Raw genomic sequence first — 18,113 nt, 5'->3', positions numbered from 1 at the left:
TGGCTATGAACATAATATCAGTCCTAACTTCATGATTATTTGATCTCCTCCATGTACATATGTAATAAATGCAGTAACTGTGTATCATCCAGTCGAACATGGTAGAAGTTTACGGTTTGAAGTTTCTTAGAAGTACAGTCGAGAAAACGAGAAGCTTTAAATACAACGTATACAATTCTAACTTATCGTAATCGGTTTGACGAATAGAAGAGCAAATTTCACCTAAGAGTGGCTAAGAGTGAGTATAACTATATCTTCAAGATTCTGAAATAAATTCCTTGCAATTGTTGTATTTTATAGACATTTTAAAGGTAACAGCGGTAGACAGGTCAGGTGCAAAGCTTTCCATGCTTCAGACTGTACAGCCGCAAGCAAAGACCAGCAGGTAAAAGGAGGAATGCGCAAGTAGGGTTACTAAGGGAAGAAGTAAGATAGAGTTAGGAATGGTAGAAGTAGAAGATGAGAAGGGGAAAGAATAGTTGAGGGTACTAGGAGATCTGTTGAAGTTGAAATCCGTTATCTTTTCCTTATATCGTTCCTCGTGAATCTTCAGTCGAGCCTACATGGACCACGCGAATATGCGTTTACACACACCGGCACATACTGACAAACTTACTATATACGTTATAAAATATACACATACGATCACACGTCACATATATGTATATCCAAGTTTACATAGGACATATAGCAGTATACAACCGCCAGAAATCCCATATACGACCACATACAGGGCCCCATATGAAAGCAAGACGATGCACTTGTCTGACTGTAATGGCCGTTACGCGCCGGCAGCTTGGACCAATCAGAGTCACCGAGCAACAGGTGACTGACCAATCACCTCTTGCCGCCGCGCACCTTCCACTTATTGCCGCACAGGCTGCTCAGAGATAGCACACACAGCCACCAATATTTTGTTTGGTCTGCTCCTTCCTGGATCTTTCAAATCCCATCAATGATCTTGCAACCCTTTCCGGCCCTTTCCTGTTTCTAATCTTGCTTTCATTAATGTCCTTTAATAATCGTTATTGTACAAGCTATGCAATTTACTGTACAGTACAATTAAAGCTTCTAATTGCGTCGGTCAATTTTGTTCGCTGCTCTAATTATAGACCTGCGTTATTTGGAAAAGCTTGATGGGAGAAAATGCATAGAGTTGATGGATAAAGAAAGGTATTTTATCCTCTACACGGCTACTAAAGTCCAGACTACAATTGGTTCACCAAAAATGCTTCACTCGCCTTCGATTCTCTTTTCACTTAGCAATCACGCATATATATGTTTTTGTCTAATTATACATATACGTAGACGTAAAAACACTACATTGTATCCAGTTTGTTAAATGTAGGAGCTGTTTTTGCTATAAACTCAATGCTCAAAAGAGCGGCATGAATTATCCACTTGCACTGATAAATGGAACAAAATCCCGTATGTTTCGAGAAAAAGCGGATTGAGTTGAAAAGTCTCTCAATCGATTGGAAAGTCGAATCTTTCGAGACGCGAAATGTATATGCACTTTCCCCTAATAATAGTAATTATAATCGCAGAGACAATTAAAAAACAATTATCATTAATTATGAATCGCTTAGAACTTTCAAATAAAGCGTTCAAGTTATGGCATGTGTTACCAATACCTGACTATATTCGGCGATAAGAATGACGACAATAAAGCATGAAACTATTAAAATATGTTGAGATTTAGATTTCTGAGAGATCGCGGTGCTGAATACACCACGAAAAATTCTTCTCAGGTCATCGGATGACAGCTGATTCCTATGGAAGCTCATTGGGGCACGTGACTAACACGTCACCGTAGAATTATTGGCCAATCAAGCGAGCTAGCGCCATCGTGTTTTCGAGAAGTACTTTCATGAAACCAAGTCCCAGACGGATAAGGTCGATTCCACATAGAAGAATTCTCAAGAAATTGTAGCTTTGGCCAACCGTAAAAAGGACTAGTTCATCGAAACTGTAAATAACAGTAGTAAAGAGTGGGGAGAAACTACAAAACAGGACCTGTTGCTCATTCCCGCTCATAGCTACAGTTTCCTTTAACCTGGTTTTCGCATTTTCACTGTTAATCGCCGTTGTATCTCATGGAATGATGCTGCAGTTGTGAGGTAAAAACCGGGCCCCAAATCTATGGTTTCGAGAGAAGAGAGGAAAGAGGTTTTGTATGTATTGGTGTGTTTTGGTGGGGGTTGGCTGTCTCTGTTCAATTAGAATGGCTTGATAGCGATGGTAAGGTAAGCGAGCGAGCAGGCAGGTAAGGCAGGCAGAGAGACAGGAAAGAGAGAGCGAAAGAGAGACAGAGTATTATTGTAGAAGAGGGGCACTGGAGGGTTCCTGCCTGAGCTGCGAGAGCGTGAAGCGAATGGTGGCTGCTCTCCGACGCGCAGTCGCCAGGCCAGGTGAGCCGTGAGCAGCCGTGACTAACCGTGAACAGCCGTGAGCCAACGGGCAACGCTCTACGAAACGACGATTATCAAGTGCACGCACAACTCTAGCGACTAACAAAACACCTTACCTTACATGTATCGTTTTACCCAAAACCTTGTACGTCCTCTCCTTCTTCACCTTCCTCCTCTCCTTGGTTCAGTCGCTAATCGCTAATCGTTAGTGTCGCTCGTACAATTTACGTTATACAGAGTGTACGGTATACGGTAAGCTAAGCTAAGCTTGTGCCTTGCTCGACTTGCCTTACTGGTCGGAAACGTTGCTTCGGACGGCTTCATACGACCACCGGTCGTCTCTCATCAATCTCGGTGATATTGGACCAAAATTTCGGCATGTCCCTACTGAAGCTGCGTGGATTCTTAAGAAAATAGTGCGAGAGACCGGTATTAGTACCGGTGTGTATCACCTGGAAAGTTTACATCGATATTGCCGGTTGATTCGTTTCGTTGACCGTGCCAAGGGAGCATGGTACTTTAGTTTTTGTGGTTTTTATCGTTTACATGGAAGGTGATAGAAGTGCTAATAACACGTGCGAGCCTACGCGTCCTGTGAAAGCAGAGATGACGGGGCCGACGCAAACGACGCACCTGGTGGCCCTCTACGTCACAACTGCCGGCCTCCAGGGTAACAATCTCGGCTCTGATGAAGAAGAGATCATCCTCCTTGTCTACGTTCTTATCGATGTTCAACAAAATAAGGTAATCATCCTCTTCGATGCTGCCAAGTGTAAAGGACTCCTTGTAAAAATGCAAACAAATACATAACGTAAAGTGCTTTTTAGACGAAGAAGCAGGGAAGGAATCTGGTATACGTACGAGAAAGGCTTTTTCTGTTTTAAGCGTGAATTTTGGTGCGAAGATCGCTCTATTCTTTAGTGATTAGGAATTATTCCGTTTATAATGGCGATTGAATCTCAAAAAGAACCAAGTTTGGCACGCACTTGGCAAAGAAGTGTCTTCTGTAAGAATCTTGTAATGGATAAGAATGTGTAGGCAAAATAATAGTGTAGATTGCGTGTATGCCAACCTGTAGAATCGTGGTGGAGATGTGTGTGCTGCGCGCGAGAGGGAGCGAGAGAGAATGAAGTGGGAAGGGGAGAGAAATCTTCAGTGAGTAAAAAAACGTGAACACACAACAATATAGTATGTATTGTTGCTTGGGAGATTCCCAGTTGGTATAGCTCGCGCTATACACACAGATATAATATAACACGTTTCGGTTTCACCAGTTATCATAGATAAGTAAAAAGAGACGGTATACGCAGATGAGTAAAAAAAAAGGAAAGGAGGGAGGAGGGGGGATTATTGTCAACCGCATGATTACATTGAATGATTAGATCGCGAGGCTTTCGCTCTTAGAAACTTGATTACCGATGATTAGCGGGCTCGATCGCCTTGCGAAAGAGTTTTCTGATTTCTCGTAAAGACACGCTATTTATGGTGCTGTACAGTTATATGCGGCTAACATGAGATGAGCAATATGGAGAATCGCCAGTCCATGGACGTCTCAAAATTGTTCAACAATTTCAGATTTTGTGTTTGGTTTGTATCGCATAGAGCTGGATCGTGGATGTTAGAACAGGATCCAATATGAGACGCGTATAAAATTTTAAAGAAGAATAAATATATAAAAAATATAAAAGAAACGATCAATCATTTAAATAAGCTATGTTTTTGTAAGCATGAAAAAATTAGAACACCAATCTTCGATTGTAACTTGTACTTGTCGTTAAGACACTGGCGTGACTTGATAACCTGTTTTAAATTTTCATTAGCAAATAAAAAAAGTACTAGTCCGTGCTATTATGTAAAACTTTGATCTGATAGAAGTAGGTAGCGTCTCTTTTGGTATTTTGTACTTTCAAATGCATACCGTAGAAGTACACTGTAGTGTCTTTTGATACTTGTTGATTCACACGTGGGGAGATTGGATGCTTGGTGTTGCCAAGTGAACAGATCGGAATTGAAGGTTGAAACGTGCATGTCCGAGTAACGGTAGCTACAGAAAGAAAGTATCACCGTACCATTGCGTCTCCTTCGAAGGAGGAAGTAAGAATGGAAGGAAGTAGAACTAAAAAGGGATAGAGAGGTGGAGAGAGCATTGGTTGAACTGCATATTTGTTGTGAAAGAGATAGAAAGAGCCAAGAAGGAATAGAGAGAGAGAGAGAGAGAGAGAGAGAGAGAGAGAGAGAGAAGAGTGTAATGCCATAGGGAAGGGGGAGAGGAGAGAACGGTGAATATGGGTACGGGCACGGCTGCCATTGTTTCTCGAATTATCCGGTGGTGGGGCGGAGCGTCGCGCCCTCGAAAGGTCGTCCATTACTTCCAGCTTTGCCGTCGTGGGTCGTGACTACCTGGTTGTCGCCGTGTTCTACAACTACGTCACGACAGTCCCTACTACCTCCATTTTTCTCGTTTCTTTTCATTTCTTCACTTATTTATTTACTCTGTTTTCCGTTTTCCTTTGCTCTCTTCTACCATCCCATCGTACAGCGCCATCTCCTTTCTGTTTCACACACAACATTTATTCCCTTCTCCCTCCAGATTTACGGTATTCGCCAGTTTCCTGTTGAAACTTCAATGGAAAGTACTGTAATTCACCAAGTGACTTACAGCAGCGCTCAAGATCCACCACTATATTTTCTGCAATTATCTACATTGCGATCCGAAATTCGGCGCTGATTTCAGCGCCATCTTTGCACTTTGCCTTGTAATAAAATCGTAATAGAGCAACTTGTAGGTTGGAATAGTGTCAAGTTTGGAATTAATTATATAGAATCTCCGATAGAATTGATCCCGCTTTACGATAATGCATTAATCACTCCAGGATGGATAATAAGTTAATTTTACGATGAAGCTCGGTATAAAATTTCAAAACCGGCTTGGCTCACAGTGCTTGCTTATAGTATATCTTACAAAGAAATGACCTTTGGCAGTACCTTGGCTCCTAGCGCGGGCCTTGCATTTCCGATGAATGGAATATTTCCATTTTTTTGTGATTACAATTGTACATAACGAATTTCTCATTATGCATGTATGCTCGTGAATACATCGCTCTATCTTTCCAAGTATTTTTAACTTACGAATTCTCTATCTTCCTCGCATGATATATTTATATTTCAGACTATGCGATATATTCTCCACCAACTGATATTTTTACTTCCTTTTTTCACTATACCAACACGATTAGCGTTGCTTCTCTGTTTCTTTCAATGGAGAAAAATCAGGGATGCGTGAAAACCATGGGATAAAACGGTATATATGTATAATACAGTATATATACACACCATAATACATTTAAGTATAAACGTTATTACACGCGTTAGTAGCCTCTTTTACCTGGAATAAATCGCCACTGTGAAAGAATCTCTACGGAGATACTTGACAAACTTGCACGAAATAGCGGAAATATTTGTGGCTTGTACACGCGGGAGAATATTCCTCGTGTTTCCTCATGACTGCCTCATTGTGGTTTCATTCACGTTTTTGCATAGAACGCTCTACATAAATAAGGCCGGTCTTTCGAGATGGCATTTTTTTCTCTATCTCTCTCTCTCTCTCATCTGAAAGGCGTCGAGAAAATAATAGGCTTGAGGGAGCCTTCCATTTTTCATAAATATCATGCCTATACGAACTGTCCTGCGTGTATACCATTACTACACTTTGCCTAGTCAGTGGTTAATTACCAGTTTGTCCAGTGTGACTGGTGTTACTCTCTTACTTTATTAATAAATCTTATAACTTTAAGTTTGTCGTTGTTGTTCTTTGATAAATTACCCTAGAAGAAGATCCTCTACGTGGAGACTGTAACACGCAATTCTTGGAAACGTAGCAATTACGGAAAAATTGGACGTATCCTCGCGTGGTTGCGTCCCGTAACTCCTGCCAAAGACTGACTTGATTCTACGCGTCTCTGTTTGTTTTTGTGCTTTTGTTTTCTCTAGCTAATCCAGTGCTTCTCAAAGTGGTACTCTGGCAGAGCTTATTTCATGTTCAATTGTATAATACTACACACACACATGTATGTATAATATCAAGTGTATATTTACCAATTCATAGAAAATCCAAGACAAGTGTATGCTTGCATATAGTTTAGGAATTGCTGATCGAATGAAATTGAAGACTTTGCGGGTCAAAATTTTTTCTCAATGTAAAAAACTTGCTGATTGTTGGGCCTCGTGTAAACTATCGAAACTTAAAGAAAAAGAAGGGAAAGAGACTAATTTTTGTTAATTACGAGCTTTATGATATTTAAAATAATAGTTACGGATTAGTTTGATTAAAATTCTTCGAGACTATATAACAAATATTACATGATAATAGGTATTAGAAAGAGTGCGTGGGAAAAATTGAATTTTTTAATAAAATTCAATATATAGTAGTGTATTACTTGAAAGTTACAAGCTTTTTGAGTGAATCACGACTTATCATTGCAAATTTATATGCTTCAAATGAATTATAGGGGGAGCTGCGAAAGTCTAGCTTCTTCGCTTCTGCGCCAACTTCAAGTAGCTATATACACCACTAATCATAATTCGTACTTCGAAGTATGCCTATATGCACAGTATTTTAAATATTCTTACTTTAGGTCTGCGCTTACGTTTCAAAATGATTCTGTAAATATTTCTATACCAAATACAAGATTCGTAATGCTAAAAAAATCTTATTTCACGAGTTACGTCAGCATAATTTAGATCGTCATCGTGCATCAGCAACATTAGGCACACGTGATAATGAGAGATTTCATCTAAATATAGTTTGAATATTCGTAAGCCTATTATTATTATAACGACAAAAATTGCAAAATATCAATTAGCATTCAATATTTACAATAAACCTCTTTAATATTAACGGCGTTTGTTGAAAATAATTATTTCAAGAATCCTTTATGAATTTATAATACAAACTAAAAATAACCGCTGTTTCCGGCAGAAAGTTTTCAATAATAAAATATTTCTACGTATATTATTACTCGAACGAGGCAGTGATTGAAATAAAAAAGATTAAAGGTGAGAATTGATTTGGTTATGAATTTAAGCAGGATACGATGAGATCATTGAGGTATAGAATAATTATATTGCCTGAATGCTGACTGATTGAAATGAAAGATGTATATTGAATTAAGGTCTTAGGAACTATTTGCTTATGCGTTTTTGAGAAGGATGGATACGCGTGTTAAGCGAAGAGGATCAGTTTCTTAAGAGGATCGGAAAACGTCCTTGCGTGATACGGTACACGCACACACGCAGGTGAACATGCGCGTATTTTTTTAAATGTTGCAGGAAAACATGAACAGAACATGCAATAAATTAAAGTCTCTGCGAGATTCGACGACCAGCTCTCTCCGTTTCTCTTTTCTTTGCAAGTAACAATAATGGTAACTCAACACTCGTTTGTGTAATCTGATAAAGTCCGTTACAAATGATTATAGCCTGAGCAGGGTAAACATTGTTGAGAAAAAGTCAAGAACGGCAGAAAACTATCTTTCTGCTGATACAATCCAATATTTGTTCTTTTCTTTCTTGTAACAGATTTCTCGTAAAAGTTTTTTTCCTAAAAAACACTTTTAAAAATAATTGCGAAATTTTAAATTGTCGTTAAAGCAAGGTGTTATATATTATTTTTCTATTGCTATATGAATAAGATTTTGCAAGAGAGGGCTTAGATGAATATGCGCATGCCGAGGAGAGCACCGCCTCTTTTAACCCCTTTCCCCTCTATTACCACCGTGTCTCCTTCCTTTCCACTTTTCTTCCGTTCACAAACATCTATTCCCCCTCTCCTGCCCCAGCATCACCACCGGTACCGTAGACCACAGAAACCAGCTTCTATCGGCTTCAAAAGTTCCACAGTTAGGCTCTCTCCCTCTTGGTTGGTTTTCACCGGACACCCCCCCCCCCCTCCACTTTCCCCTTCACGTTGTATACTGTATAAACCCTCTCCTAATGAAAATCATGGATCACATCGCGTCATTCGATTCAACGCTGCAAAAATTTTTATATAAATTATCAAACAATCAGGTGGAATAAGTTTAACGAGATTCGTAAAACGGTTTCTGTTCATTAGTTGGCGGTGTACAGTTATAAGACAATTTAGTATGAATAATTTCGAGAATGAGCGAGCTTTTCTTTTTACGAGTTAATGGTCCGAGCTATTCAAGAGGGAATAGGATTACCTTGAAATTGAAAATTCTATGATGAATTGCGTAATTTGTAAAGCAAGAGCTTTTTACTTATTTAAATATTAATGACACCGTGGTCCAAGAAGCTAGTTTTTTAGAGTTTGCAGTGATTTATTTTTAGTAAAAGTATGTTAATTCGATAGCGCTATTAGTTTTAGATCGATGTTTTAAATTATGCTAAATTTCGACGTATAAGCAGAGGTAGAAGAAACTTCTCGTCGTTATCATCCTTTTCTTCCGCTAAATATATATATATATATATATATCAGAGACAATGCAAAGTTTGTTTCGTTGTCGGTGAATAAATTTGCAGTTACATCCTATCAATAATTATGTGTTTATAAGACTGCTAGAAACCTCACGATTGACGGATATATTAGAACTAATATGCATTGATGCGATAAAACAAACATTAAAATTATAATATTATTAAATCGTTCCGCGAAGGAATCAATTTAACGGAATTTTTCTCTTATCTTTGAAAGATAAATGAAGTAATTCAAGAGATAAATTTTGAAGGGCAAATGAAATCAGGTTTTAGAAATTATTTGAGCCCGAGGATTTTATTGGTCGACGCCATTGGATTCTGACCGTTCTGACACGCACTGCGCAATGGCGAAGGTTGACCTTCGACCTGTTGAACGCGCGCGCGTGTGCAAGTAAATTTACAATTTATAAACGCTTCACGTACGCCACATACCCTTGCTACTCGAACCAGGGTGACTTATGGGATTCCACGTAAGCTCAAAGTATGCCCGATGTCGAAATCAAATCGGTCTTTTAAATTCTTCGTAATCCATATTAGCTATTACTGCTACTTCAATTTTATTAAGTAGTATCTTAAGTGGCGTAGAGTTTTTAGCGACTTCTTGAGAGAAAGTTTATAGCTTTAAGGTATAAAGCCGAGGTATCATTACTTTTGTGTAAAATGAGAATGACAAGCCATTGAAATTTTAGCGAAGGCCAAGCTTCCCCTATTCTTGAAACGAGGATCCTAGATATCGGTTAAGATGCCACATAACAGCCTTTGGTTCCCGTTACACTTTCTTTTGCATTTTTCAATGCAATACTTTGCATCGTATGTAAAAAGTCTGATTACCTCCAACAACTTTCTACGAGTACATATAATACAATGTTCTATATCTACGAAATGACAGTTTGTTTATATTAAGTAGTTTAGTGTTTATGTACAAAATTCAAAACATTAGAATTCATTGTGATTATGGATCCTATCCTTAATAGCTTATTTTCTTCAGAATGTCAACACAAACTGTAAACATCAAGACAATTTTAATTCTCTAGTTTAGATCTTGAATTTCTTTGTAGCATAGAAACTTGTTGTAGAGGAGAGAAGTTTCTCTTGATCTCTAAAGCTAATTTCAAAGTTATTAAAAACTTTTTACTTCGCTTCATACGCAGATATAGACGAACTCTCGGATTATCAAGGATTTTAGAAAATCTAGCTAGTCATAAAGGATACTAATTTAATCATAACCGGAGGATTGATATTTCTCTGGAAAGAAAATTAGGATAAGTTTTTCTAGTAGTTTGAGAAGCAGAGACAATTATCGCTCGCTGCATAATGTCCTCGGGGATTCGCTTGTTCAGTCGACGCAATACGAGCGACCCTTGACTCTCCTTCTGAGCCCACACAAACACGCACACATGTGTATATCCTCCACCTGGATGATCTTAACACTCGCTTTTTTCCTTTTTTTTTTCTTCGTCAACGAGTCCAAATTGCTAAGTAGTTTCCATCACGTGGAAACATTGGTATCCACGTTCCACGTGAACCTTTGCTAATAGTCTTCCTACGTTCCATTATTTCTTCTTTTTTCTTCGTTTAATTATGCGTTTCATAACGTCCCCACGTCCCTCGCTGTCGAATGTCAAAATACAACATTTTTGCTTCTTTTATAAGATAAATTAGGCAGATATCAACCAGCGATTACGAAGGTTAAAGAGCTTCGAAATCTTTATTGTTTCAAATGTATATATCGAGGTGTATAAATAAATATTGATACTCGTCATCATAAGTTTTCACTTTAATTACCTTGTTTGCTCGACCGTGTCTCGTTAAATTTGCCTCTGAAAAATTCATTGTCCAATCGTCGATGATATTCTACAGGGCAAATCATCCAAGATTTAGAAAGATTGTTGTATCTGTAAATTTCTAGGGATGAAAAATGTGGTAAGTAATGTGAACTTGACGTGATTTTTATGTAATCATTCTCCATTACTTAAACATTTATTACGGTAGATATGATTGACGTTCAACGTATTACATGAACTGTGAATTTTATAAATAGGAATATTGTTAGAATTTTCAGTAATATAAAATAAATATCTTGTAGAGACACAAACATAATTAAATCTACGATTTGTAGTTATTTGAGGAGAACTGACAATTTAAATGACAAAATCATTGGAACAAAACTAGAAGTGGTTTAATTTTTTAAATCTGGATATTCTATTGCAATTATTAAATATGTAAGTATTATGGATAACTGGAGCTTCGATTGAAAAATAATTCGTAAATGTTGCAATAAACAAGATTGAGAGCATTCAAAGCTGTGCATATTTTTTGCTGCCTCACTATTCAAGTGTTAAGGAAAGTTTATGCAATGCGAATATATAACGTTGCAAAAGTAGAAAAATGATAGCCTGTGTAAGTCCTGAAAAACAAAATTAAAATTAATGCGTTTGCTATAAATTAGATTCAGAATTGAATATCTGGTAATTTGTTATAGTTCAACCAAGTTCAGCAGATCAAATGTTAAGCGAGGTCGGATAGGTAAAAAAGAAGCTGGTGAAGCTAGAACGAGATTTTCTACTAACATTGCAAAATTTCGAGTAGCTACAGTTGCTAGAGCAAGAGATACGTTAATCTCAACCCAAACACACGATATGTTTTCGTTATCTTCCTCTTACCTGCGACCAGTGTGTACAACCTTTTCACAGAAATGCAGATGCGCGACCAAAAGGAGCAGTGATTTCTAAAAAAGATTACACAATCTAACAAAAATAGCTCAGTTATCAGCTGAAACTGGTGTTACACTCATGTATCATCATACTCTTTGGTGAAACATGTAGAAATGCTGTACAGCTTTAATCAAAAGCTCATGCCGCAGGTTTATGTAAATTATGCGAATGAGTCATTCTAATTAAAACGTAATAAAAATTGTTTACGGATTTTTAAAGTTATAAACATAATGTATATACAGTTCGTTTTAACGATTTGATTCCTTGCTACAGAAGAGATCTGAAATTCTAATCGGTACATTTTTCAGCAACCTCGCGTCTTTTCAAACAATTTGAAAACACAGTTGTTATAATTTTCTTTTAAGACAAGACTGAAAGAAAAACGCTAGGTTTTTTTATCAGTTTACATTGGAATTGTCGAAACTAAGAGTAGAATGGTTTGTCCTAGGTAAGCTGCACAGACGGGGAGAGGAAATCAAAACACTCAAAGTTCTAAGAGAGAACAAAGTTAGGTTAGGTTATCTTCACTCGGTCGAGACCATCTTTATCGATCGGTCGCTCGTCAATCGCTCGAGCCTCGAGGCCGTTGCCGTTCCTCTTGCTGTTTCATGCGGGCTAATATAACGGTCCCTCTTTCCCAAATCTTTTCTCCCCTTCATTTTCATTTATTTTATCGTCCAGCTAAGTTTACGCTACAAAGTTTTAATACTTACTATTGGATTCTCAATCATCATTTTCTCTTCATTTTGATCTGTCAATTACTCACAGCTCCATCTAGGTTTTCTCGATCATACAAGGCGATTGATAATTGAATTTTTTCCTAACCTATACGGTGTAGTTCTCTGTTCAGTGGAAATAAAATTGATAAATACGGTATAAAGTACATTCGATAGAATTGAGGCTTTCCCTTTTTAGGAAGCAGTCTCGAAATTTTCTCCTTTATCGTGCAGAATCGATTTTCAACGGTGACATTTTTTCGATCTTTCTTACGGCAAAATATTAAGGAGAGGTTATTTTTACAGATTGGCGGGAACGACAAGGATAATTTATAGTTGTAACGTGGTGTGTCTATTGGACAATCGATTCCGAGACTGCCAACTCGACGATACAAAACTGCCTTGATCCCTGCTGTTAACCCCGAACAGGAGACAACCTGCTTATAATAATTTTCTTGTGCGTGGATAACAGAGCTCGCGCGCCAAACTTTTTCGCCCGTATTCGCATAACACTTTTGCACACTCGACAAATATAATTTGTCAGCTAATTTCGAATCAGCTAAATTCCTCTTGATTTTGTCGAATTTCCTCGTACTTACGCAACAACCGATCCATTCATTTTTTGTCCACACCTCACATGTTTTCCATTTCTAACCTCTCGTCTAACCTATTCATCAATTTTCCCCTTCCAGTCACTTCTTTTAACTCAGATAGGAAGCGAGAAGTGTGATTTAATCTCTTACAAATATTTTGTTATTGAGTCAAGACAAAGAAAAGACAAATATGAAAAGCTATTTAAAATACACGAAAGAAAAATTGATATATCGATTGATTTGCATAAATCTACTTTTAAAAGTCTCGCAAAATTATGATTATTTTTGAAATCATTCTTTTGTTTATGTCACCGGTAAGACAACTTTTTTTATTACCAAACATCATATAAACTTATTCTTTTAATTTTATAGATGGAACTTGTCATTATTTGAAGAATTACGTTAAATTATATCTAAGATCAATTAAACTTTAGACTTTGAACGATTAAAGTCATTACAGAAATATTTATAACAAGAATTATATTGTCACGTCTAGAATCTTTAACGTATAAAGAATAAAAAGTTTATTTTCGCCAAGCGTTTCTTTCAAATAATTGTGAAACAAATTTTGTAAAGATTTTATTGAACAATGTGTATAATCACACTCGAGTATAGCAGCTGATATAGATTATCAATAGAATGTGATCGTTGATTTGATACACTCTATAAGAAAGATAAAAACGCTGCTGCATATGCATTTTAGTATAAGGGTCGTTTTTCGAAGTATATAATTTATCATCGCTAGCTTTTTATCGTCTTGCGTAGGTAAGAAGCACCAGTAATAATCATAAATATATTTAACGTTTGAGAGATAATCCTGTGAGGCAAAAGATCAACGAATAACAAAATCTCCATTGTGGAAAGACTTGAATTTTCTTCGAGCGTCGAAAGATTAGAATACTATTTTGTTATTTCAAAAATTTGCTTTGCACATGTGTGTAAATTTGTCGATTAAATAGGAGCCAAGTGCGTAAAACTTGTGTACAGGTATGATGAAAATAGTAATTTCGTGAAAAAGATAAGAATGAAAATCGTCGTATTCTAGCAGATAAAGAATCTCTTTGGAAAACCAAGGTAGCAATTTATGTTCGATAAAAACATTTCACTACCAAAGAATTCAGCGAATCTAACGAATTCCATTATAACATATTTTATTAATCTTACAAAAGCTCAAAATCTTTCGTGCAAAGAATGTCGAAGAATGATGATATATTGAATGAAAAAATAATAAACTATTTGCGTGTCGCAGCAAATGGGAAAGGTGTGTTTAGCTAAATATATGCATGCAATGGACACAAGGAAGCTATTGCAAGTTAAGTGTGTGCACAACAACATTGCAAGATTACAATGAGTTAGATTAAAGGCCTAATGGTATTATTTATTTTCGTGCATTCTATGACGATCGTGCGGATTGATTGGTGGCTCATGACAATTTCCAATTATGGGATGCAATGAATCACGAAGGATGCCATTGAGAGAAACGCTGCATTTCTCGAGGTGAAAATTGAGGTCTTAGGAAAATGTGCGCTGGGATAATCCGGGCAACCCTTCATTAAGCAGAGGAAGTCCAAAGAAATTCAGGCTGCCACAACATTGGCCATCGCTCATTTCCAATGGGCCTCTGCAGTCTCTGCACTCATTTCTTTCCTGTTTTTCTATAATCGCCTCTCATTACTCTTCGTGCATATGCTCTTACGCGTCTCATCCAATTTATTCATTACTTCTGAAAAATCCATTTATAAATAAATCACAACTCGCGCGTCGTAAACTAGATCGAGTAATTCTCTGGAATTTTCATCTATATTCTAATAGTAGCCTTGTGTGTGTGTGTGTGTATACACTTTTCTTTCCCACTTTTTACAATCCCCTTATTACGTTTAATGCACATCCGATTTATCCACTACTTCTGAAAATTTCATTAATAAACTGCTATAAATCACGACTCTTAAACTAGTTGGAGTAATTGTCTAGAATTTTTATCTGTAATTTCCAACAGACCCATGTGTATAAGTGTTTTTCTTTTCTATTTTCTTGCAATTCCCTCGTTACTCTTAACGCTAGTCCAATTTATTCATTTTCTTTTTTACAAATTTCATTTATATAAGCTCCTATAAATCATACGTACGTTTGGTAGATAGTCCAAATGACACCCAACCGATAAATATATAACTCTGATCAAACACACATTATTATTTTACGAAAAATAACAGTAGAAAATATTCATATCGAAGCAAACGCGATGGTATATCTACAAAATACTTATCGATTTGATAAATCTTTTATCGTATTTTGATGTGTTCGCCATGCTAGTCTTGGGAGGAATAAATCGATAATTAAGCAATGTTATTGAGACGAAGATAAGGAGAAAATAAGCAGGTTGAACGATTTTGGATGATTTGGCAAAAGATGGAGTCGATTTGAGAATAATTTGGTGAAAGCAAGGCATGATTAATGCGGAGAAATTCCATTGCTGAGGATCGTCGGTAGTTTTATGTCGGATAGTTTAGCGATAAGCTATATTAAGCGAGATTAGGTAAAGTGGAAAGTAATGAAACTGTGATTTTTCAGGTGCTGGGTCGACAGCAGTACATAGTGAGGCCAATGGTAATGGACGAAGGAAGTTTTTGGAAGAACTCGACAACCGGAAGTGGCGAAATAGTCAGCGAGGCTGCATTGGCTCACGCACCGACCCTCACCGAGCAAACTTTAAGGGAACAAGGAATTCCCTTCGACCAAGCCATCAGACAGGTAATTTCAAATACACTCCTCGACGCAACCCACTCAAACTTTGTAATTACAAAAACTCTCTTCTATACAAAAAATTCAATGAGATAAGGCAATACTGTTACGAGCTGATAAGATGATTCCTCCCTAAAACATTCTTTTTCGTAATATTTGTTTATAATAAAAATTAAGACCTCCTTGGAGTAAATTCGATAAGGAAGATTTTCTTAGAAAACATTTAGATCGATTTTCTTCAGGTTTTGCTTCTCTCGAGAAAAATTCAATGCTCTTCGCGAAAAGATTTGTAAAGTTTGAATGAGTTGTCGAGAATGTGTGTATATATAGTGTACTATATAGATCCCCTCCTAAATGACGCTAGTAGAGCGATATACCGTTTTATCCAGTGATTGCAATGCGTCAGTTGGAAGAAGAACCTGTCTACTCATCTTAATGATTAACGGTACAGGCAATTAACGAGTGGTTTTAATTTCAAGTTTGAGGCATGGTGGTCTTCCCTGTCCTGCATCCCGTCCGGGACGACGCCCCGTTTCGTCGTCGATGGCCAAGCACCGATAAGGCAGTGTCTACATCCGGAAGCCTGGAGCAAGAACATCGAGCTTCCCGAACACTACTGCGTCTTCCATGACCTCCGCAAGGAATTCGTCTCCTGCTACTCCTCCCACGGCGAACTTTCCATGCTTGACATCCAGGAAATGCTACAATGTATCCTTTGCTACGTGTAAACTCACCTCTTAATTGAGCCCCCCCCCCAACCCCTCTACAGCTTTGATATTTTAATATATCGCAGAGTCATTCTAAATTCTTTATATAATCTTAAAAAATAGTTTATTGTTTCAAAATTTAACTAATGATCGATAAGGAATAAGAGTTGACTCTTTTCTAGAGAATATTTTGTATCTCTTTAGGACATTAAGTGTCTACTATATAGCACCACTTTATATTTGCGTTGCGTACTCTGATATTATCACTTTTACTGTTATCAACTTGCTGTTTGCATGGATTCTTCGTAGTCGATAATGTAGGTCGTTTTCTAGCCGGTTGAGAGATTCTTGCGTGGATCCTTAGAGTACTGCTTCTTCCTCTTCTTCGTTCATCCACTGGAATACTGTAAAATTAATAAGGGAAGTGATATTGGATATTGGAAAAAGTATCAAAGGAGAGCAGAATATTTATCAGCATTGATTTAACATCTCCCTAAGTTTGGAGGGATATTGTACAATATTACCGATTCAAGAGGCGATTTGTAATATTAATGGTTTTTCAAGCAAGGATTTATTTATTTACAAGCAAAGCATATCTGTGACACGAGGTATAATTCCAGAACTTTGATCCAAGGCTTCAAGCGTAAACGGCAATTCTTTTCTCCAGTTGCTTACGTTTGAAGCTACGTCACACAGTGGATATTTTTTTCTTGGATGAATTTGACGTTGAGGAAAAAGGAGTTGTCGCCGCCAGACGGCGCGATAGCCTTAAGACTTGGTAGAGTCTTGGAAGGCTTTACAGTCTTACAGCCAATGGTATCAGCGTTCGTTCTACCACGCTGAGCTCTGAAAAGTCTGGCGCAGACTTGGGACCCAGACTCACGTTAGCGCGTATTCCGTCCGGCTGGTCAGACGTTCTTGCATTGCAAGTCTTTGAAACTGACGCCTGGAAATCTTGCAATATCTGGTGGTCAGTCCCCCCTCCCCCCCTCCTTCACCTCAGGATCATCGAGAACTCGTTCGACTGAAAACTGCACTATTGGCCACATTTGCTCCTGCTTCGATTCAGCAAAACAGCATTCAACATCCACGCGCTTCAATCTACACCACCTGGATGTCTCTCTAAACTCGATTGATCCAAGTGAACGCTCTTTGGTGGTGTCTGCTACGCCTTTACACTTTTATGGGTTTCTGAAAAAAGAAAAAAATCAATTATAAACCGGGACCGCGCGGAGGACCTGTGGATTTTAGTTTTCGTGTGGCATCTGTTTCCTTGGACACAGTCGCAGTTCATAAATTGAGTTTCTTGGAACAATTTCCGGGGTAGATGTGGTTCCTGTGTCTTACTGGGACCTCGTCGCATCAGATTTATTGAGGTACGTCATATGGTTCCTATTACACCCTTCTTCCTGGACTCGTTCTCATTTTCATTCAAACATGGCCTATTCTTATAAATATATTCTGTTTTGCAATGCATTGAATTTCTTATCATCTTCTTTGTAATCGTCACCAGCTACACCGTTACGATAATGGATTGAAAAATTATCTGAAATTTAAATCCATTAGCCAGTTGAAAGGGGATAGCTGTAACGAATGTTTCTAATTTGAATGTTCGACGCTGTTAAATGATGAAGAGTGCATAAGAACGTCGAAGAAGAGTGTTTTTTCCGTAGTACATAAGTTATGCATCGAGTTGGACAAGAGAAGGACTAATCTGTGGAATTTGTAAAATTCTTAG

The 18,113-nt window shown here is 37.6% G+C and overlaps 1 protein-coding gene across 3 annotated transcripts in view; it reads left to right on the top strand.

Moving 5' to 3' along the window:
- The first annotated feature begins 2,381 nt into the window (after nucleotides 1–2,381).
- fus (fusilli) overlaps nucleotides 2,382–18,113 on the top strand; it is a 34,073-nt gene continuing 18,341 nt past the window's right edge. For 2 of the 3 annotated variants that reach the window (XM_066738009.1, XM_066738008.1), the window contains exons 1-3: nucleotides 2,384–3,155; nucleotides 15,498–15,677; nucleotides 16,148–16,376. In XM_066738009.1, the coding sequence (XP_066594106.1) occupies nucleotides 2,958–3,155; nucleotides 15,498–15,677; nucleotides 16,148–16,376 (607 nt within the window). In that variant the 5' untranslated portion in view covers nucleotides 2,384–2,957. Of the gene's footprint in view, nucleotides 3,156–15,497; nucleotides 15,678–16,147; nucleotides 16,377–18,113 lie in introns of all 3 variants that reach the window. The other variant, XM_066738007.1, reaches the window with a different exon arrangement.

This window comes from Prorops nasuta, unplaced genomic scaffold, assembly GCF_024137725.1.
Source record: "Prorops nasuta isolate Cenicafe-Biocafe unplaced genomic scaffold, Cenicafe_Pnas_1.2 PNAS00018, whole genome shotgun sequence".
Taxonomy (NCBI): Eukaryota; Metazoa; Arthropoda; class Insecta; order Hymenoptera; family Bethylidae; genus Prorops; species Prorops nasuta.
The sequence above is the reverse complement of the archived record's forward strand: the minus strand, read 5'-3'. Positions and strand labels throughout refer to the sequence as shown.